Source organism: Condylura cristata, unplaced genomic scaffold (assembly GCF_000260355.1).
Source record: "Condylura cristata isolate star-nosed mole 26May11 unplaced genomic scaffold, ConCri1.0 scaffold00014, whole genome shotgun sequence".
NCBI classification, from domain to species: Eukaryota; Metazoa; Chordata; class Mammalia; order Eulipotyphla; family Talpidae; genus Condylura; species Condylura cristata.
Window position 1 is genome coordinate 30,717,909 of NW_004567115.1, and position 18,748 is coordinate 30,736,656.

General features: G+C 38.9%; 1 protein-coding gene across 2 annotated transcripts in view; it reads left to right on the plus strand.

Moving 5' to 3' along the window:
- VEPH1 (ventricular zone expressed PH domain-containing 1) overlaps positions 1–18,748 on the plus strand; it is a 157,946-nt gene that overhangs the window by 129,734 nt on the left and 9,464 nt on the right. For both annotated transcript variants that reach the window (XM_004682313.2, XM_004682314.2), the window contains 2 exons: positions 8,555–8,672; positions 18,551–18,687. In XM_004682313.2, coding sequence (XP_004682370.1) covers positions 8,555–8,672; positions 18,551–18,687 — 255 coding nt within the window. The remainder of the gene's footprint in view (positions 1–8,554; positions 8,673–18,550; positions 18,688–18,748) is intronic.

The window sequence follows — 18,748 nt, forward strand, 5'->3', positions numbered from 1 at the left end:
CTAGACTCTAGCCAAATTTTGATGTATACACTAGAGTATTAAAATAAATGTATCTACAAAGAATAGCCTTATTTCCAGAACCTGGAGTACTTATTATGACAACAAAGCCAGTAAATATGGAGGAAAAATGCAAAGATTTCTAGAGAGATGTGATTGATTTTCTCACAGTTTAAGAAACAATGTGTTAAGAAGTCACTGGAGACTGTTGCAAACCCTGATGCAATCTGACTAATTTGTGTGTGGTCACCCAAAGCATGGCCATATTTCAGATGTGAAAGAGGGTTGTTGAATGGCGATTGTTCCAGAAACTTCAGAGCCAAGGGAGGTCATCCCCATTTTGATGTGGAAAAGGAATTCTTCACGCTGGGCTGGTGGGGATGCAAATTGGATAGCCATTCTTAAGAGCATTTTATCATAACCTAGTAAATTTAAGGATATGCGTAATGTTAATTATTTAATGTCTCGTGCAAACAAGGTTTCCAGAGTAGAGCATATTACTATGATTCACAGCAAATAACCTTCTCCACCACCCCCATTTCTCCTTTTCCTCATTTGTTAATCCTGAGCAGCATGATGAGAATCAGATGTTGTCTGTACACATTAGGGTCTACCCTGTAGGTGAGGAGGAACCCAAAACATGTGAACTTAGGTATTTACATAAAAGAATGAACAACCTCCCCCACTCATCTTCTGCAAGAAAGAGAAAAAAAATCTTTCATCCTTGAGAGGAGTCTGGGTTCTTACTACCACTCTTTGGGATGTAAACAAATCTCTCCAGGGAAAGATAAGACTGTCTCGAGCTTGACAGCGCAGGGATGTCTCCAAACACTGATCTCAGCCCCACCTTGAGATGTAAACACAGAAAAATCTCTCAGGATGGTCTCTTATTCTCTATGCAGTCATAAGTTCATTTAAAAGCTTGTTCTTTTAGCCAGGACCCAATTTCAATCAAATTTGCTCAGAAAGCTGAAACTACAAATCCATGAAAATACTTTAGGGTTTAACAGATCCCCAGCGGTCCAGCAACTCCCCTCCTCAGTGATTATCCCAGAACATCCACAGGGGATATATATGGAGATTTCATGTGTAGTTCTGTAGGTGCAGAAGTGGGGACATGCATGGAGTGGAGACAAGCTGGGAGCTTGGTTAGAGGGTGCAGTTGGTCGTGGGTGCTCACTATGAAGTGACTGCAGCAGCAGAGGTGACAAACTACCCCTGTGACACTGGCAGAGGCCTTTAGTAAAATGAAAATTGCAGTAAACATTTTATACATACACATATCATGTAATTTACATCTAGTTAAATATAAACACATTTCCAAGACATATACAATTCCAAACAAGTGAGGGCATATGTAAAGGTGAGGAAGGAGGCGTTGTCCATGAATGTAAGGGGTATCAGGTATAAAGGAGAAAAATAGCATAAAAATAAGTATGTGTTTATAGGTGACTGACATCAGTGTTTCCTAAACAAGAGAAGGAAGGACCTCAACCCCAACAAATAACCTCCAAGGCTGGGAAATGTGGTTATCTCAGTACCTACTGTCAGTGGGAGAAAAGTAAAGCTTCTCTAGAACTTTTGCCAACCTCCTCCACACACTTTGTGATCAGGTACCATACTCTAGTATATAGACATACTAAGTGCTTTCATCATTACTGAATTTTTATTAAACCATTTATTAGGGGAAAGCATCCTTTCAAGTTTTTACTTTCCTATGTAGAAGGGAGACATGTGACTATACCTTTTCATGCCAACAGACACAGTGACCACATTTTACTGTTGTTGCCACCATAGAATTGTCATTTTCTTTGCATTGTGAATGTTGTTAGTCTTTTACCCTTGCTTCCACTGAGAATTTTAAAAAATACTTTGCTGGTTTTTAATGACTAAAATTTAAAATAAGGCCCTTCCTGGGACGCAATGGGTTAAGACACAGCACTGCAAGCTAGCCATAGCCACTTCAGTGTGAGTTCAGTCCCCGGCCCCAGAGATGACCTACATGGTGCTGCCGACTTCTCCTGACACACCCACTGCTCCCCTCAGTAGTGTACTTCATCAATCTGCCTGTTCTGCTCTCCGCTCTGTCTCCAGTGAATCCTTTCACTGACCCTGCATCTCTGGCCTGTACCCCAGTTCTGTATGCATAAAATAAAAATAAAAATTTTTAAAAATTTTTAAATAAGTTTGATTCATAAAGAAATGGATTATGTGTGTATCAAATATTTATGATCTTTTATATAGCTTCAACCAATTTGTCATCTTTATTTTCTACTCAGTCCATATTCTTATATTAACTTTTCCATAAACTGCTTCACTTAAACACTTGTCATATTATTGCCAACATTCTATCAACACAACCAGATTGGTTTTAAGCTCTCACCTATTTGCCACCTCCCTCCCCACACATACCAGCCTTCTGCCAAGTTTCAAAGAAAGCCCAGTGAATTCCACTTTCATGCATCATCTCTTTCTTCCATGTTGTACAATTTGGAATTATAACATCTCTGATTTTCAAGAATGGAATTTTTGTCCGTACAACCAGATTGTGTATTTTGTCTTACAAAACTATACCATGTGGAAGAGAATGAACATTTGCACGTGAGGAGGCACACATTCTTCACATACCAAGTAATGAAGCCAGATCAGCCAGCCCCACATCTGTTCCCAATGGTGAAGGGTTAATTTCCCAGTCAGTGCACATCAGAATGACTTGGGTGCTTGTCTACAAAGGCAGATTCCCAGCCTGACCACTTAATCAGGTTAGGCTTTCATGGGTAGAAGCTGATGTTGGTAACATTTCCCAAGGATAATGAAAGCCAACCCCTTTGAGAATTGGTGATTTGGAAATGATGAGCATGCTGAAAGCAAGCAGTCATCACATCATATTGATTGAGTCAGGCAAAGATTCTTCAATTATTAACATTTAGCTTTAAAACTTGCTTTATAAAATTAAATTAATATCTGCAATACCTATAGAGGTGCAGGTAAATGTTTTCAAAAAACAGATATCTTCTGAAAAGGCTTAATGATCATATTTGAATCAATGTGAAAATCAAACACCTAAAATTAGAAATAAAAATCGTGTCTTGTCACCTGCACCCCCATGTTTATTGCAGCTTTATTTACAATTGGAAAGACATGGAAACAACCCAAATGCCCAAAAGTAGATGACTGGATTAAAAAGATGTGGTACATATACACAATGGAATATTACACAACAACCAAAAAAAAATAAACACATGCCTTTTGTAGCAACATGGGTGGAGCTGGAAAAGATCATGCTTAGTGAAATAAGCCAGAAAAAAAAGGAAAAATTCCAGATGGTTTCACTCATAGCAGGAGTATAAAGGACCAGGCAAGAAAATAATAATAATAATAATGAACAATTATATACCAGAGACATTTTACAGAGATGAAATGGGGAATGGGATCAAAAATTGATGGGAGGAGGAAAGTGCACTGGACTATGGTGATGGCACATGGATGATTTGATGACGGGAAACCCAAAGGAATTACAACTGAGATGGAAAAAGGTACAAAATGATTTAAAAATAAACTACTATATTATTTTTTTAATCTGTGTCTTGTTTAGTAAAAATTAATAGAAATTCATGAAACAAGTATTATTGACAAAGTGTTACGTAGTAAGTATTTTCGGAAACTAAAAATTAATGTAGAAACCAGTCTTACTAAGAAGCTTTAATCCAGTGGAGGACCAAAATAGTCACACCAAAAGACGCTATACAATAATCCCAACCAAACACAAGTGAAAACATCTTCAGCGTCTTCTATGAAGATAGTGAACCCCATGAATGATCTGTCCATATCCTTGGAATACAGGACTATATATCTCCTTCACCCATTTATCCTTGATTCCTGTCCCCAGAGTTCTGAATACTAGGTGCTATGAATTGAGTTCAATAATAACATATTTCAGAATTAAAATAAGTTTAAAAATTTAATTATAGCACAGATTTTTTAATTTAAAAATTATTATAAATTAAATAAGCCAATAGAAATGATTTTTAAAATCCCCAGAAACCTAGTATGCAGAAATATAACCACTATTCTCTCCAACATTTATCTTCTAGTACTTTCCATGCAGCCAGAATTTTGTTTTTAAGATTTATTTACTTATGCATACAGAACTTGGGTACAGGCCATAGGTGCAGGGGTGGTGAGAAAATTCACCAGAGACAGAGTAGGGAACAGAACAGGCTGACTGACAAAGTACACTGCTGAGGAGAGCAGCGAGAGGGTCAGGAAAGGTCTGCCATGCCATGTGGATCACCTCCGGGACGGGGATTGAGCTCATGCTGAAGTGGCTTTGGCTTTTCAGTGCTGTGCTTTAACCCACTGCGCCACCAGGGAGAGCAACTAGAATATTTTTATTAAAGATGATTTAAAATTCTACACACTATTTAAAGACTTGTTTTTCACTGAAAATATTGTAACACAGATACTCTCAAAGACTCATTTACTAATTTATTCATCCAACATACAATGTTTTTAAGCAGACACAATGACAATATAATGTAGGCCATGTAAAGATGAATTGTTAACTTTCTCCCCTCCATAAGTCTATTTCATACCTTAGACTCCATATAGTTAGAATATGTACATGAGAAATACCATAAAGCAATATAATCCTTACTACCATGTGAAGTTTTGGGAGATTTTTTTTAAGTCTACATTTCTTAAAGCATACTTTAAGTGTGCTCCATAGAGTGGATGCTATCGAGTATAGGCACATACAATACAAGAAGCAATCCTGTTTCATATCTGTGCCCAGAAAGCTTTAGAACATAATTAAAACATGCCAGACCCCAAAGTTCTTCCAGCTGTATGCTTTTACTGAGTTCTGAAAAAATTTTCCCAGTGTCACGGTACCTAGACCCATCATACAATCCAGAGGCCACTTTGCACTTTTAGAGTCTCCTGAGCATTGACTTATGCTGTCACTGTCATCAAAACCGTGTTGTAAACCATCTCTCAGTTTTCCATGCTGCCTGGCTTATTTCTCCCCAAAGAGGCTTCACAAAGAGAATTTTTATATAGTTTTGCAAATTCCTACTCCCATAAATGGCTTTTTTCTCTAACACTGGAGAAATACCCTTAATCAACTGCTTAAAAACATCATTTTTGCTCCAGGAGCTTTTATCCTCTCTGACTTAGATGGTGTCCATCAGGAAAATCCTCCTTAGTGCATGCATTATCAAAAGTCCTGTTCACCTCAATATTCTTTGTTTCTAATGGACGCCTGATTGGGAGTGTGGGGGAGAAGGTGACCCCTTGAAGTAGAATCCTCACTGTCATAGAGAATTGGTCAACAGTGTGTCACACTGTTATGGATTTAAATGCTGTGTTACAAAAATAGCAGCTTAAAGACACTCACACTTGTTACCTAACATTTTGCTTGGATGGAGTCTGCTGTGGTTTCGCTCCAGATCTCACTAGGTTGCAGTCAAGATGTTGGCTGGGCTGCGTTCTCTTGTGGCATGAGATGGGAAGTGTTTGCTTGTGGACATAAGGGATAGTGGCAGGAGGAAAAAACATAAAAACTATGTATATATATCAATAGCAATTCTTCAGTAAGACCTGGAATTGCTACAGGACACAGCAAAGTAAAGATGGTAAGCAGGAGAGAAAAATAATGACTTTTTGATTAAACAATCAAAATCCTAAAATTTTAAGTGTCCCTTCTGTTGGTTTGTGTTCACTTGTTTCACATTATTTGTGGTGTGTTTCACTGTGATTTTCCACTAGTACTAGGAACATCATGTGCTTCATCTTTGTTTCTTTCCAAAGCTGGCTGTTATGCTGACCTCAGCAGTTCCAAGGTCTATTTGCCATCTTCTCCCCTTGGTTCTCTTGTGCCCAACACCTAAATCCTCTAAAGAAGTAAGCTGCTTTGACTCAGAACTTGAGCACTGGAGGCCAGCTGCCATCTGTCTAAAACTTTTAAAGTAACTTTTTGCCAAGACAAATGTGGATTATAGGCAACAATCTGGGACCTTTCTGGTCTCAGAACAGGAAAAATAAAGGAACCCTTCAGCATTTGTTTAAGTACTTTGTTTACTAGCAGTGTTTGTGGTGAGTGAAAAATTGGTCCCTAATTGTGTGGGAAATAAAGCTGTGATCTGCATGCCAATGGCCAAATACAGACTTCAGAGACTTCACAGTTCTGAAACTGATATTTATGAACATCTGCTTTTCCCCCATAAATTTTAATATGGATTTCATCCTTTGAAACCTATGAAACTCCCAGGTGCTTCTTCAGTCTTTATCCTGGGAGCCTGCTTTTTAAAAAGTATCCTTACTTTTTTCCCATTGAACACATTTGAAATCTGTTTTGCGAAGATATTCTAGATATACAGTGTCTATTGTAATGCCAAAAATATGATATTGAATGATAGTAACTCAATCTGTTGTATTCAGTATGTCAAACCTCCAAAATATTCAGCCCCAAAACATGGAGCCACAGTAGACTTGCTAACAGACACTTGGAAACTAGTTCTAGTTTCTGCCTTTCATTATTCCACAACTATTTCCTTGATGTCCCCTAAAATAGCAAAATGTGTTTAAGTCATGGGGCCTTTAAGGCGCTGAGGTCATGGCAATACAAACAACAAAATCTCTGCCCTGTGTTTATGTTTCAATGAATGTAAAAAGTTCTCAAAAAAGGAATTCCCTTTAGAACAGAGAACCAGAAGCACTAAACCAAAACAAATGCTATGAGTTTGTAGAATTGAGTTTCTACACTTAAAACAAAATATGAGTATAGAATTGAGATCAGAAGTGATGGATGGAAAGAGGAGAACACAGGAGTTGGGGTCAGTGGTAAAGGACTATGGATCTGTTGGGGCTGTAAACCATTGTTACCTCAGTATAAAATAATACAGTCCTGAAAAATATTAATAGCAGACTTCAGGGGGATTCTTTTTCTTTTCTTTTTTCAACATTAATTCTCTTTACTTCTTGCAAACACGTATGGAGATGGAAAAGTCATCCAGTTTATTGGGAAAAAGAAGAAGCCGTAGTTCACTCTGAAAATTGTAAGATGCTATCATCACCTCACCACCCTAGAAAGAAATAGTGAGGGTACTCAAACATCAGTGAGAACTGCTTCAGCATGGAGCAGCCTGTTGGCAAAATGCAGGCTTTAGGTGAATATTTTGTGCAATGCTATACTTTGTTTTCTTTTTCAGGACTCTATTATTTTATACTGAGGTAACAATGGTTTACAGCACCAACAGATCCATAGATCCAAATATTAATAGTCCTGCTATTAATATTTAGATGATTATTGGGAAAATCTTGTAGTAGACCTGCAAGTCAACGATATTAATCTGTTCCTGATGTTGGATGAGACTCTGATACGACTGTAACAAGATAGAGATAGTTTTACTCTCAAGGAGCTTAGAATCTAATAAGGTTTTCCCCTCTGTCAAGAAACACAGACTCGGGTCAGGCCCCCTTTATGAGTATTGTATGAGACTGGGATAGGAGGAATTATTTATTGACTTTATATAAGAATAAATTAATTCTCTGTGATGGTTAAACAAGGAAAAAAGTAAAGAAAAAAATGTAGACATGGAAAACAAAAACTGGGTAGCTACTTGACCATTCTCCAGTTTAGACTCACCATAGACAATGTCTCCATCTCTAGACTCTTGGGTATGTTAGGATCTGTTCTGTGCATAGAAGATAAGAGTGTGAGGGCCAGAAGACAGGAAAGGAAATCACAGATCAACTGAGCACAGATGTAAATCTACTGGGCAGGTAACATGCAAGCCCATCTAGATCAAGCTCCTTCAAAGTGCACTTCTGGCCACCCTTTCATAGAGGGCATAAGTCATTTACATAATAGGGAAACCGCAAAAGGACAGTTAAAGCTATTTAATCTGGTTAGGCTAATAGTTCCCCATCCATTTACAATGTAATGGAACCTCTCTTTGCCTTTTAAACAGGAATACATTGGCAGGATGCCACAGGAACATGTAGAACACAGCAGCCTTCTTGGTGTGTCACTTCTACTCAACTGTGGGGTGATAATTAATTTACTGATAAGTAATTTATTATTTTCCATTAAATTACAATTGTATTATGGAATGGAATGCAAAATTTGCATGCACTTTCAAGATTAAGCTTACAATTGAAAGAGTGCTGGAGCCAAAGGCAGAGGGACAAGCCCTCTCCATAGTCCCCGTCGTCCTCTGCAAAACCAACTTAATCAAAATAATTCTCAATATTAATAAAGAATAAATAAAAGATTAAAATGTCCAGTCACATTCACACTGCCACTCAGGTACTCCCTTTTTTTAGAAACTCTGAGTTCACTTCAGGCTCTGACAACAGAACCCCACCCGGACATCCGGGGCTTATTCTTATTTCCCACCCCATCTATTGGAAGAGCTTGTATGATTGTGCTTTTCCAAGGTTGCCCAAGGGAAGTGTTCTCCTTTCCTGGACTTAGCATTGGCCTTCTGCTTCCCAGAATTTTGTGTAGCAGCAAATCATTTTATAATCTTTGTGCTTTGTGTTCCTGAAATAGGATCTGGACCAGGTACAGCTCCATCTGGAAGAAGTGAGATTCTTTGATGTGTTTGGTTTCAGCGAAGCAGCAGGAGCATGGCAATGCTTCATGTGCAACAACCCTGAAAAAGCAACCGGTGAGAGACCCCCTTGGTGCTAAAAATCATGTGGAACCCTGGGATTTATAAGGATCTACAAGCTTGGCTATTCTGATTGGCCTTCTTTTTGTATAAACATTCTGGATTGTAATATTGTGCAGAGGTGTGCCGATTCTCCATGCTGAGAAAGGGATCTCACTAAAAGGGAGTGAGGAAAAGGAAAGATGTTGAAAGGGAGAAAACACAGACCAGAAATGATCCAGAGAAACCATACCTACATATATGTACATATATGTGACTATAAAAAGCAACACTGGCTTTTATGCCCAGAAAACATTCTTCATTTCATCCCAGATGACCTTGCGGGTTAGAAACAAATAAGCATCTGTCAGGAGCCTCAAAGAAATGAGAAGACCTGAGTGAGTAAGCCTACAGACTGCCTCACCTCCTCATCACCCCATACACTTTGGCTTGATGAATGAACACTTGTTGAGTAAGGAAGGACTTGAAGAAGAACATGATGGCTGGTTTCACCTTCCCTTCCTTTATGTAGCCCAAGGAATTGGTCTGTGGACTCGGGCTAATTGTAGTTATGAGTGACTATGAGTTAAGCCTTATGCTAACCATGTCAGAAATTAAATTCACAAGAATCTTAGGTGATAGTACGAATATTATCTTCTCTTTACTGATGGGGAAGCGGAAGCAGAGGTGATTTGGTAACGGCCTGAAGTTACATAGGTAGTGAGTTAAATGGCAACTCTGAAACTCAGACTCCAGAACCCAGATGCTTTCCCATGTCGCCATTCTGTCTCCTGCTTATACCTGCCTCCAGCCTGATCAGTGGAAATATGTTATACTGTTTTCATAAGTTGTTCTGCCCATGGAAACTGAATATTTCATCACTAAATTGCCATGAGACAACACTGAGTTTTTGACACTGGTAGGGCTGACAAGCTGCAGTTTCGACTAAGCGAGCAATTAAACACCACAGCACACAAATCCACTCTGAGGAGTAGCTGTGCTCCAGAGGGCCAGGGAAGATACCACCTGTGCCCAGCCCTTAAATTTTAGGATTTTGTGCATCTTAAAGATTACCCACTGTGGCAAGTCTATCCTCTTGCTAGCTGCCAACAGTTATGCTGAATAGAAAAAAAAAAAATACGTGTTTATTTGGCCAGATGGAGACGTGAGGGTCTCATAGAGAGGTACCAATTAAAATGCATTACCCTGTGGAACCAGTAAGGCTGGAAGAAGCTGGCAGGAAGGACGCAGCTTTTGTAAGCGCAGATTGTTGGCTGATTACGGAGTTGGGATGGAGCGGGTTCCAGAGTGAACACCCCAATTTCTTAAAAGTTAATTCAAAAAAAAAGTTAATTCAAGCAAATAAGGAATTGGGGAATTGAATGCTTTTATTATAAAACTTTCTAATTAGACCCTATTTCACCTATGAAAAAGAGCATAAAAGGAACTCTGTTTGAGAGGATAAGCAAGGTAAGGTGCCTATTTTAGGGGGCTCTGAGAAGCCCTTAAGAATTTTCATTCCCCGTAAGCTGAGCCCTTAATTCAATAAACATTTAATCATATCGAGCTAAGAGAGGCCATCAAAAAGGAGCTGTAAGTTAAAAACGCAGTTTCCCTTTAATATATGTTTTCTCAAATTCACTACCCATACGTGAAAAGAATATTTTGCACATTCACTCTTTATTTCTTTCACCATTTCTTATTTGTTTTTCTCACAGTTAAATATAGACTGAGAACATATAGCAATAAAAATTCAAACAAGGCCAAATATTTTATAACAGAACATATTGAATCAAACGGTTTGGCTCTGAAAACTTCAGTGTGCTTAGATTTCTTTGTTTATTTCCTTTTGCTACATGAAAGGGGGGTTGAGCCTCAGAGAAATCCTATTTTAAGTGATTATTTTTATCCAAACTTCTGGAATTCCTGAAAATTCATATAGGTTGTTGATCACATCTTATTTTTATATAAGCATATAAATTATATATTTACCCTGAACATAATACTGTTGACAAATGCATTATTCATGAAGATGATATTTGCAATCATGTTCTGTTTAAATTTTAAATTCAAAGATGATTATGACAAAGGAATAAATATTTAGCTATTTGGATATACACAGCTAGTTTATTACTTCCATCCCCATTTTTTATATATAATGTATGTTTGTTGTGTTGTTTGAATATCTTCCACAGATTAAGCATTGAAATAAAATGGGAGTGAGATATAATATCTCTGCTCTAAAAGGATTTATAATCCAGATAGGGACAGAAGGTATAGATAGAAAAATCTAGCATACTTCCTTGAGTGTTTTTAGTAGGCAATAAATATTTGTTGAGTAAATGAATAATGTTTAAAAATAGCAGCCAAGTATATCTTGAGTATTAAAATTTGATGCCTCAGATTATAGTTATGTGTTAATCCTATCAAGTATATCAATGCACCATGCCCAGTATATTTTGAAACTGGTAAGTAGAGTTTGGCCCCTGTTTCCTCCCAGAGAGATATCACTATGTGTATAACGAAAGGTCCACTTTTCTGCCTGCTCTGCCTGAGTCCCATGATTGTGTTCAGTTTCAACAACAAACCACTAAGTCCTGATGTTGTAGCAGCATCTGGAAGATGTCTAGAGACGTAGCTTTGGAGTCCAGGGCAAAAACTGAAGAAATTGGATTTGGATTGTTTTCCTTCAATGGACTGGCAATGAAATGAAATAATTGTTTCCAAGTATTCCTTGCTCCACTGTAAAAATACTGCTGGCCAGTATCTCCATGAATGAAGAACAAAACTTGAGCTCATTAGAAATTTTTGATTAGACACCAGGAAAGACTTTCTGAAATATAAAGCCTTCCTAACGGTGTTTTGACTAAACTATAGGACCTCTTCAGAAACGGGCAGCAATCCACTGGCTTACTTGACACCCTTAGGTACTGAAGTGCATTAAGTATGGGAAGTACATTAGAGGAGTGTACTTCTTCTAATTAGGAAACGTTCTAGTTAACTGCCAGCTCCAGGCCTCTTCTACCACCTCTACCACCAGCACACAGAAATTCAAAGAAATTTAGTATCTGGTATCAATAAAATATTTTTTTATCCAATTAGGTGTGAATGAAGTTAGGGAAAATAGTGCTAAAATAGTCCAAAGGTCCTGTAATGATTATAATTGTTGGTGTTTATCATGCTATGTACAAAACTTAATGTACATTTTTCTTTTTTTTCATCATTAAAGATATTTAAAGATAAGGAAACTGAAACATCAGGTTAAAAACATGAAATATTGGAAATTTTGAAAATAATGTTCCATGATGTTTGAATATCTTGGAAAAACCAAGACCTCCCCCAATGAATTCCACTCAATGAAGAGCAGGGACTTTATACTGAGAAGGTGTGGGAAGTGATTGCATGTGGGGAAATGGTTACAGTAGAAATGATCCCCATTCTCCAATGCTGATTCACTTTCTGATAATCATTTTTTAAAAGTACAGACTAGTAGAACTAAAAATCACTTAAATTATTCATGAATCCTCAGAGACGTGCCTGGTGTTACTTATTACCAACCCCACTGCTCTGCAAAGAGGAGATAATAGAGATTGAGCAAGTAGACTTAACAGGACAGACTCATTTTTGGAAAAACAAACCAAAATCTTTTATCAACTATCTTCATGTCTTGGAATTGCTAGTTCATGTTGACAGTAAGTGTTAGTCATCTGGACCGGCCAGGAACACATCTGGCTTTTGATTCAGTTACATTTTTAAAAGGAAGAGAAAGAACTGGATCATGATTTTCACTCTTGCTTCTTGAGACACATACATGCCTTTGTTCTTTCACCCTGCAAAGAACAACTTGGAGGTGGTTTGGGCCGTTGTGTCCTCCCCCATGACTTTGAATGCTCCCCAGTGTGAGCACAATCTTAGCCACTGTCTATTTAGATATTGAAAGTAATTATCACTAGGGGGTCTCCTTAACTTGTAAAAGGAAATACAATAAATTTTCAAAAATCTTCTATCATGATTCTCCTGTAGAACTTGATTTCAAAAATTTATGCTGTAAGAGCATGCTGTCCATTAGTTCACATGGGTCCAACAAGGTCCAGCTCCCCTTTGTTGGATGGACACTTTCAGCAAGGGCTAGGTGACCCTCCCTCCATTCAAATGCCAAAATGGAATGGGCTAAACTAGATAATAACTTTCTTGCCTCATCCTGTGACTCTCCCCTCCCAAATCTGGGTTCTAAGGTCATTATCTCTATGGACATCAGTGGCCTGCAATTCACCTCTGCATTGGCTCGGTCTCAGTCCTTGCCTTACTCACCTTTTAGCAGCATTCAGTTTGTTGAGCAATTCTTTCTTCTTAGAACATTCTCTTCCTTTAACTTTTATTGCAAAAAAAACCTCCTCTGGTCTCCTTCCTATTCTCACTTGCTCCCAGCCTCCTTTTGATGCCTGCTCACTTTCTCCAGTCACTCATCATTAGAGTCCTTCTCTTTTTCTACTGTCACTCTCTTCCTTCCAGTCTTCATTGGTTCTGCCTCTTCAGGAGTCCCTGCTATGAGACAACTCCCAAAAGTGTATCTTGCAGTCTATCTCCCACCTCCGAACTCTATATTTTTATCTCATATCACTTATTTGCTGCATCAAAAGCACTTCAAACTCAGCACATTGAAATTAGAATGCATGATTGCTTCCCTTGCCCCTAAAAAGTACTTGGTTTCTCCTTACAGCATTTCCTACCTCAGTAAACCCAAGATCACACATTCTGTTGCACCAGCTAGAAACCAACAGCCCTCTCCCTCACTCCCATCAATCCACCACCCAGTATTATGGATTTTATCTTGTCTACTGCTCTCAACTCTGTCCACCTCTCTCTGTGGTACTCCAATAAGCTACCATCATCTCACACCTAAAATAATGGCAAGAGCTTCCTTCCTGGACCTTCCAATCTGCTTCCCACATCACAGCCAGAATGAGTTCTTCAAGGCACAGATCTGATGGTACCTGCTCCTGCATAAAACCTTGCAATAGCTTCCCATGGCTCTTCATTAAAAGACCAAACTCCATCACATGCCTCCTGGCTTCACATGCCACAGTAGTTCCCAGCCTCTCTCCTCTCATGCTGCCCACGTCTCGTCCTCTCTGCTCTGGCCAGAGGCTCCTCCAGTTTCCCAAACCCACCTCCTGCCATGAGCTTTCCATGTGCATTTCTGTAGCTCTGCCTACCCTTTCTCCCCTCTTCACTGAGTTCATGTAGATCCAGGCTTCCCATTGTAACTCAAACTCCCTGCCAAAAAGAAGCCTTCTGTGCCCACCCTGGCACCTCAGACCTCCAGCCTAACCTGATCACAGAAGCCACCTTGCTTTTTAGGTGTAACTGTTTAATTGAGGCTGTTATCTCCTGTAAATATTAAGTTATGAGAAGGCCCTCCCCTCATCTCTTTATCCTTAGCCCCCCAGCACCATACCGATGGCCAATGAGTACTCACCACGTAAGGGAACAACAGTTTGCACACTCTTAGAAAACTTAAAGTAGTAAAATTTTTCTTACAGGTGAATGAACTCACAGGGATTCATTTTAAGTGAAAAAAAAGTGGAAAATTTATCATTACATATCCTGTGTACTTTTGTACCAAAATATTCTTGTCATAAACTGCTGTCATCTTAAATGAGTTCTTTTCAAAAGTTCTATGAGACATAATTTTACTTAATAGAGTAAGGTATTGTGTGTGTGCGTATATCACAGAGTACAAGGGTATTTATTTTATAAATCTTCATGCATGTGATTTTATGCTGCAGTCTGTTCTTTAATGTCATGGAAATGTCCTGACAATTTTCTTCTCACTATTGGTTTTACAACTTTATTATTTTGTTTTTTAAAAAAGATTTATTTATTTATGCATGCAGAACTGGGGTACAGGCCAGAGATGCAGGGATGGTGAGAGGCTTCACCAGAGACAAAGTGGGGAGCAGAACAAGCAGATTGATGAAGTACACTGCTGAGGGGAGCAGCAGGAAGGTCAGGAGAGGTCTGTTGTCCCCTGTGTGTCACCTTCCTGGTGTGGGATTGCACTTGTGCTAAAGCAGCTGCGGCTAGCTTCGTAGTGCTGTGCCTGGACCTGTTGCGCCACCAAGGAGGACTCAACTTTATTATTTTGTAATTTTATAGGACCTCTCACTCTCATCTACCATGAGACAGGATACTTTTAGCTCCTAGACCTACTTGAGTTACATTTGAATCACCTGGGATCTCTTTAAAAACTCAGGATCCCTCAACACACCCCAGAATTCTGCTTTAGGTGGTTTGAGTTGGGGCCTTGAAATGTGCATTTTAACCAGCCAGTAGGTAATTTGATGTAAGTGGCCCTTGAAACATAGTTTGGGAAACTGCTCTCCATGTTCATAAAATGGTAATTCTCAGGAATGTTTAGATTTCAACCGATGAGCAGAGAAGCCTATGATTTTATCCCAGAACAGCTGCTTTACAAACTTGCTTCTGAGTTCAACGGTCCTTCCAGCTTTATAGGCTCTGTTCTTTTCTTTTCTTTATTTTTTTTTTAAAGATTTATTTATTTGTGCATACAGACTGGGGTACAGACAGAGGCCCAGCTTCACCAGAGACAGAGTGGGGAGCAGAACAGGCAGACTGACAAAGTACACTGCTGAGGGGAGCAGCGGGTGGGTCGGGAGCGGTCTGCCACGCCATGTGGGTCACCTCTGGGGCAGGCGGGAATCGAACTCATGCAGAAGTGGCTTTAGTTTATTAGTGCTATGCTTTAACCCGCTGCACCATCATGGAGGGCTCGGCTCTGTTCTTTTCATGAACATCCCCTCACACATCCTTCTTGTTACTGCACTCCTTTGCTGCACTCTTAAACATCTTTTCTCTTCTTCAGCTCAGGTGAAACTCTAATGTCACCTCCTTGCTACAGGTAGGACCTCTTTTGTTTGAGTACAGTGATGCCTCCGTTCATTTCTCCAGCAATGCTCACCACGCTCTACATCGAGCTGTGTAATTTTAAAATGCTTCATTTCCCCTGCAAGATTATAAGCTAAGATCCCTGGGAATTGGTCTTTCTTAACCTCTCACATCTACAGTTCTTTACAGCTTATCAGTGGGCAGAGGTATGTGTGGGATGGATAATTGACAGATAAACAGACCATATTCCTCACTACTTTGTTCTTCTCCTTGTTGGATTTCTCTATTTTAAGATATTTGTTTGGTATTAGTTCAGTCTTACTCAGAACTTCATGTTGAGTAAGATTAGCACCTTTAAAATTTATTCTTACCAACATAAATATTTTCAACTCTTGGTGCACAAAAGAAAGAGAATTAATGTTTAAATATTTGTATTAATATTCTGAAAATCTTTTTTAAAAAGATTTAGGGCCCTCCCTGGTGGCACAGCAGGTTAAAGTACATCACTATGAAGCTATCACACCACTGCAGCATGAATTCAATCCCCGGATGGGGAGCTGACCCACATGTCTCCCCAGACCTCTCCTGTCTCGCGCCTGCTGCTCCCCTCAGCAGTGTATTCAGTGAATCTGACTGTTCTGCACCCCACTCTGTCTCTGGTGAATCCTCTCACCCCCTGCACCTCTGGCGTGTACCCTAGTTCTTGTATGCATAAACAAATAAATCTTTTTTTAAAAGGGAAGTATCTGCTGCACCATATGGGTCATCTCCCTGGCCAGGGATCCAGCTCATGCTGCAGTGGCTGTGGAGAGCTTCCTAGTGCTGGCTTTAACTCACCTCCAGGGAGAGCCCTATTCCGAATGCCTTTTAAGTTGATAAAGACAGTAAGAATGTGGGTGCCTGTTCCACTAGAGTTTTCAGTTTAATATTCCATAGCTTCTTTAGACAACTGATAATTAAAGACAGGATGAGATCCAGGTTGGCAGAGAATGTCTTAGCCAAATTGTGATGCTTTAAATGAAATAATGTAAATTTAAATGAAATACTAGTGATACTTTAAATGAAATAATTGGCAAGTATGAAAATATTTTAGCAAACTTTTGTGTTATATGCAAATAAGACATTTTAAACATATGATCATTCCTCCAGAATGTCTCACTCTCCACATGTTATTTTCCAAATAGAAAATGATCATCCCTAAAAAGAATTACTTCTCTGTTTTGACCATGAAGCAATGTTGCATCACACTGTAATGATTGTTTACAAGGATGTGCTCTGACAATAGACCTATTAAAGGTGCATGTCCAGTCATGCATATGTCAGACAAAATTGAAAAAGAAATTTTTTTGAACATACAGGAGAGCAGTTGGAAATTTCTTTCTTCTCCCCTCCCCCCCATTGAAACTTTTAAAATTAGTGCTACAGTTACAAATAGCCTGACTCTTAATGGAATTTTCTGAAGCTGACTCTGATTTGTAATTTGGGCCCTAACATGCAACTGCCGTAAATGTCTATTAACAATTCCTTCCTAACACATTTTCCATGGACTTTTCCCTGGGCCAGTTTTTGCTGGGCTACGATGACTCTTTGTTCAGCAGCATTTCTCTACAGTGGTAGAGAAATGCCCGCCATTCATCTTGAGTTTCTCAAAAGGGAATGAGTGCAACACCCCATCCACATTGTGTGCCTCAAAGGACTCCTTCACCAATGTTGTCAAGCACCCTTGCAAACTTTTGTCACACATGTTCTTTAAATGAAACATTTGAACCTGCCTTTCAGAAAAATAGCTGATCAGTCCCATGTCAGATCCGGAAGGCTCCTCATGCAAATCTCATGCAAAAGAAATGGAATATTTCAATTCAGCATGAAAATTTCTGACATTGCAAAGGCTTATATTAAAAAAAAGAAAAAGATTTATTTATACATATAAGAGCTGGGGTGTAGGCCAGAGGTGTAGGGGGTGAGAGGACTCACTAGAGACAGAGTAGGGAACAGAGCAGGCAGGTCTACTGAAATATACTGCTGAGGGGAGCTGCAGGTGGGCTGGGGGTATAACTCATGCTGCAGTGGCTGTGGATAGCTTCAGAGTGCTGAGACTTAACCCCTTGCACCACCAGGGAGGGACCTGCAAAGACCTTTCCACCTCTATCATCATGTTTACTCAGACATACTCTACTTCAGTGTCAGGTTAATACATTCGTTCACCAAATACAGATTCTTACTGTTTGCCAAGTGATGTAGGTTAACCCAACAGTGAACAAAACGAAGACTCTACCCTTGCGGAGCTAAAAGGGAAAGGCATAACTAGATGAACACCAATAACTACTTAGAAATGACATAGTATATTAAAAATAAAATGCATGAGAACTTGTAGCCACTCTAGTCTGGGTTTGGACTAAGTCTCCCAAAGGAAGCAGCATTTGAATAAAATATGAACTGATCATTTACTAACTAGATGAAACTGGGAATGTGGCTCATGGAGAGAATGTTTATTTCAAAAAGTGGAAATATGTTCAAAAGGGTTGGGTGAGTTTGCCTGTGCTGCTGTTATGTAATCAGGAAAATGTATCTTAGGAGCACTGCATTGACTTTTGCTGCCAAAGAGCTAAATATACTTGGTTTGCAATTGTTTATAAAGCTATACTTCTAAGCAGTTGATGTGAAGAAAGTAAGAAACAAAGGAGTTAAGAGGCACAAGAAAGGTGGATATGTGGATGAAACTTAAAAACTGCTCACAGATGCTCTTAAGTGAATGGTATTTCTTTTGAAAATCTAGATAAGGGCTGTCAACACTTTCTCATTATCATAACTAAATTGTACATTCTTTGGGGAAGAAAATCAGGAAGGTTAATCAAATTCATAATTTATTATTTCACTTTACAAATACACATACTGGATTCTGGTTCACTGTACAATTCTAACTTTGGGTTACTTGCCAACTAAATAATGGAAAATAAATGACTTGATTGTTTTTTTGCCTTCCACAGTTATAAATCAAGATGGCCAGCCCCTCATAGAGGGAAAACTTAAAGAGAAGCAAGTTAGATGGAAGTTCATCAAAAGATGGAAAACCCGTTATTTTACTCTGGCTGGAAATCAGCTTCTGTTTCAAAAAGGGAAGTCTGTAAGTGCTTCAGTCTTAGTTACTTTTTTTTTCTTTTTTTCTCATTGCTTTTTTTTTTTTT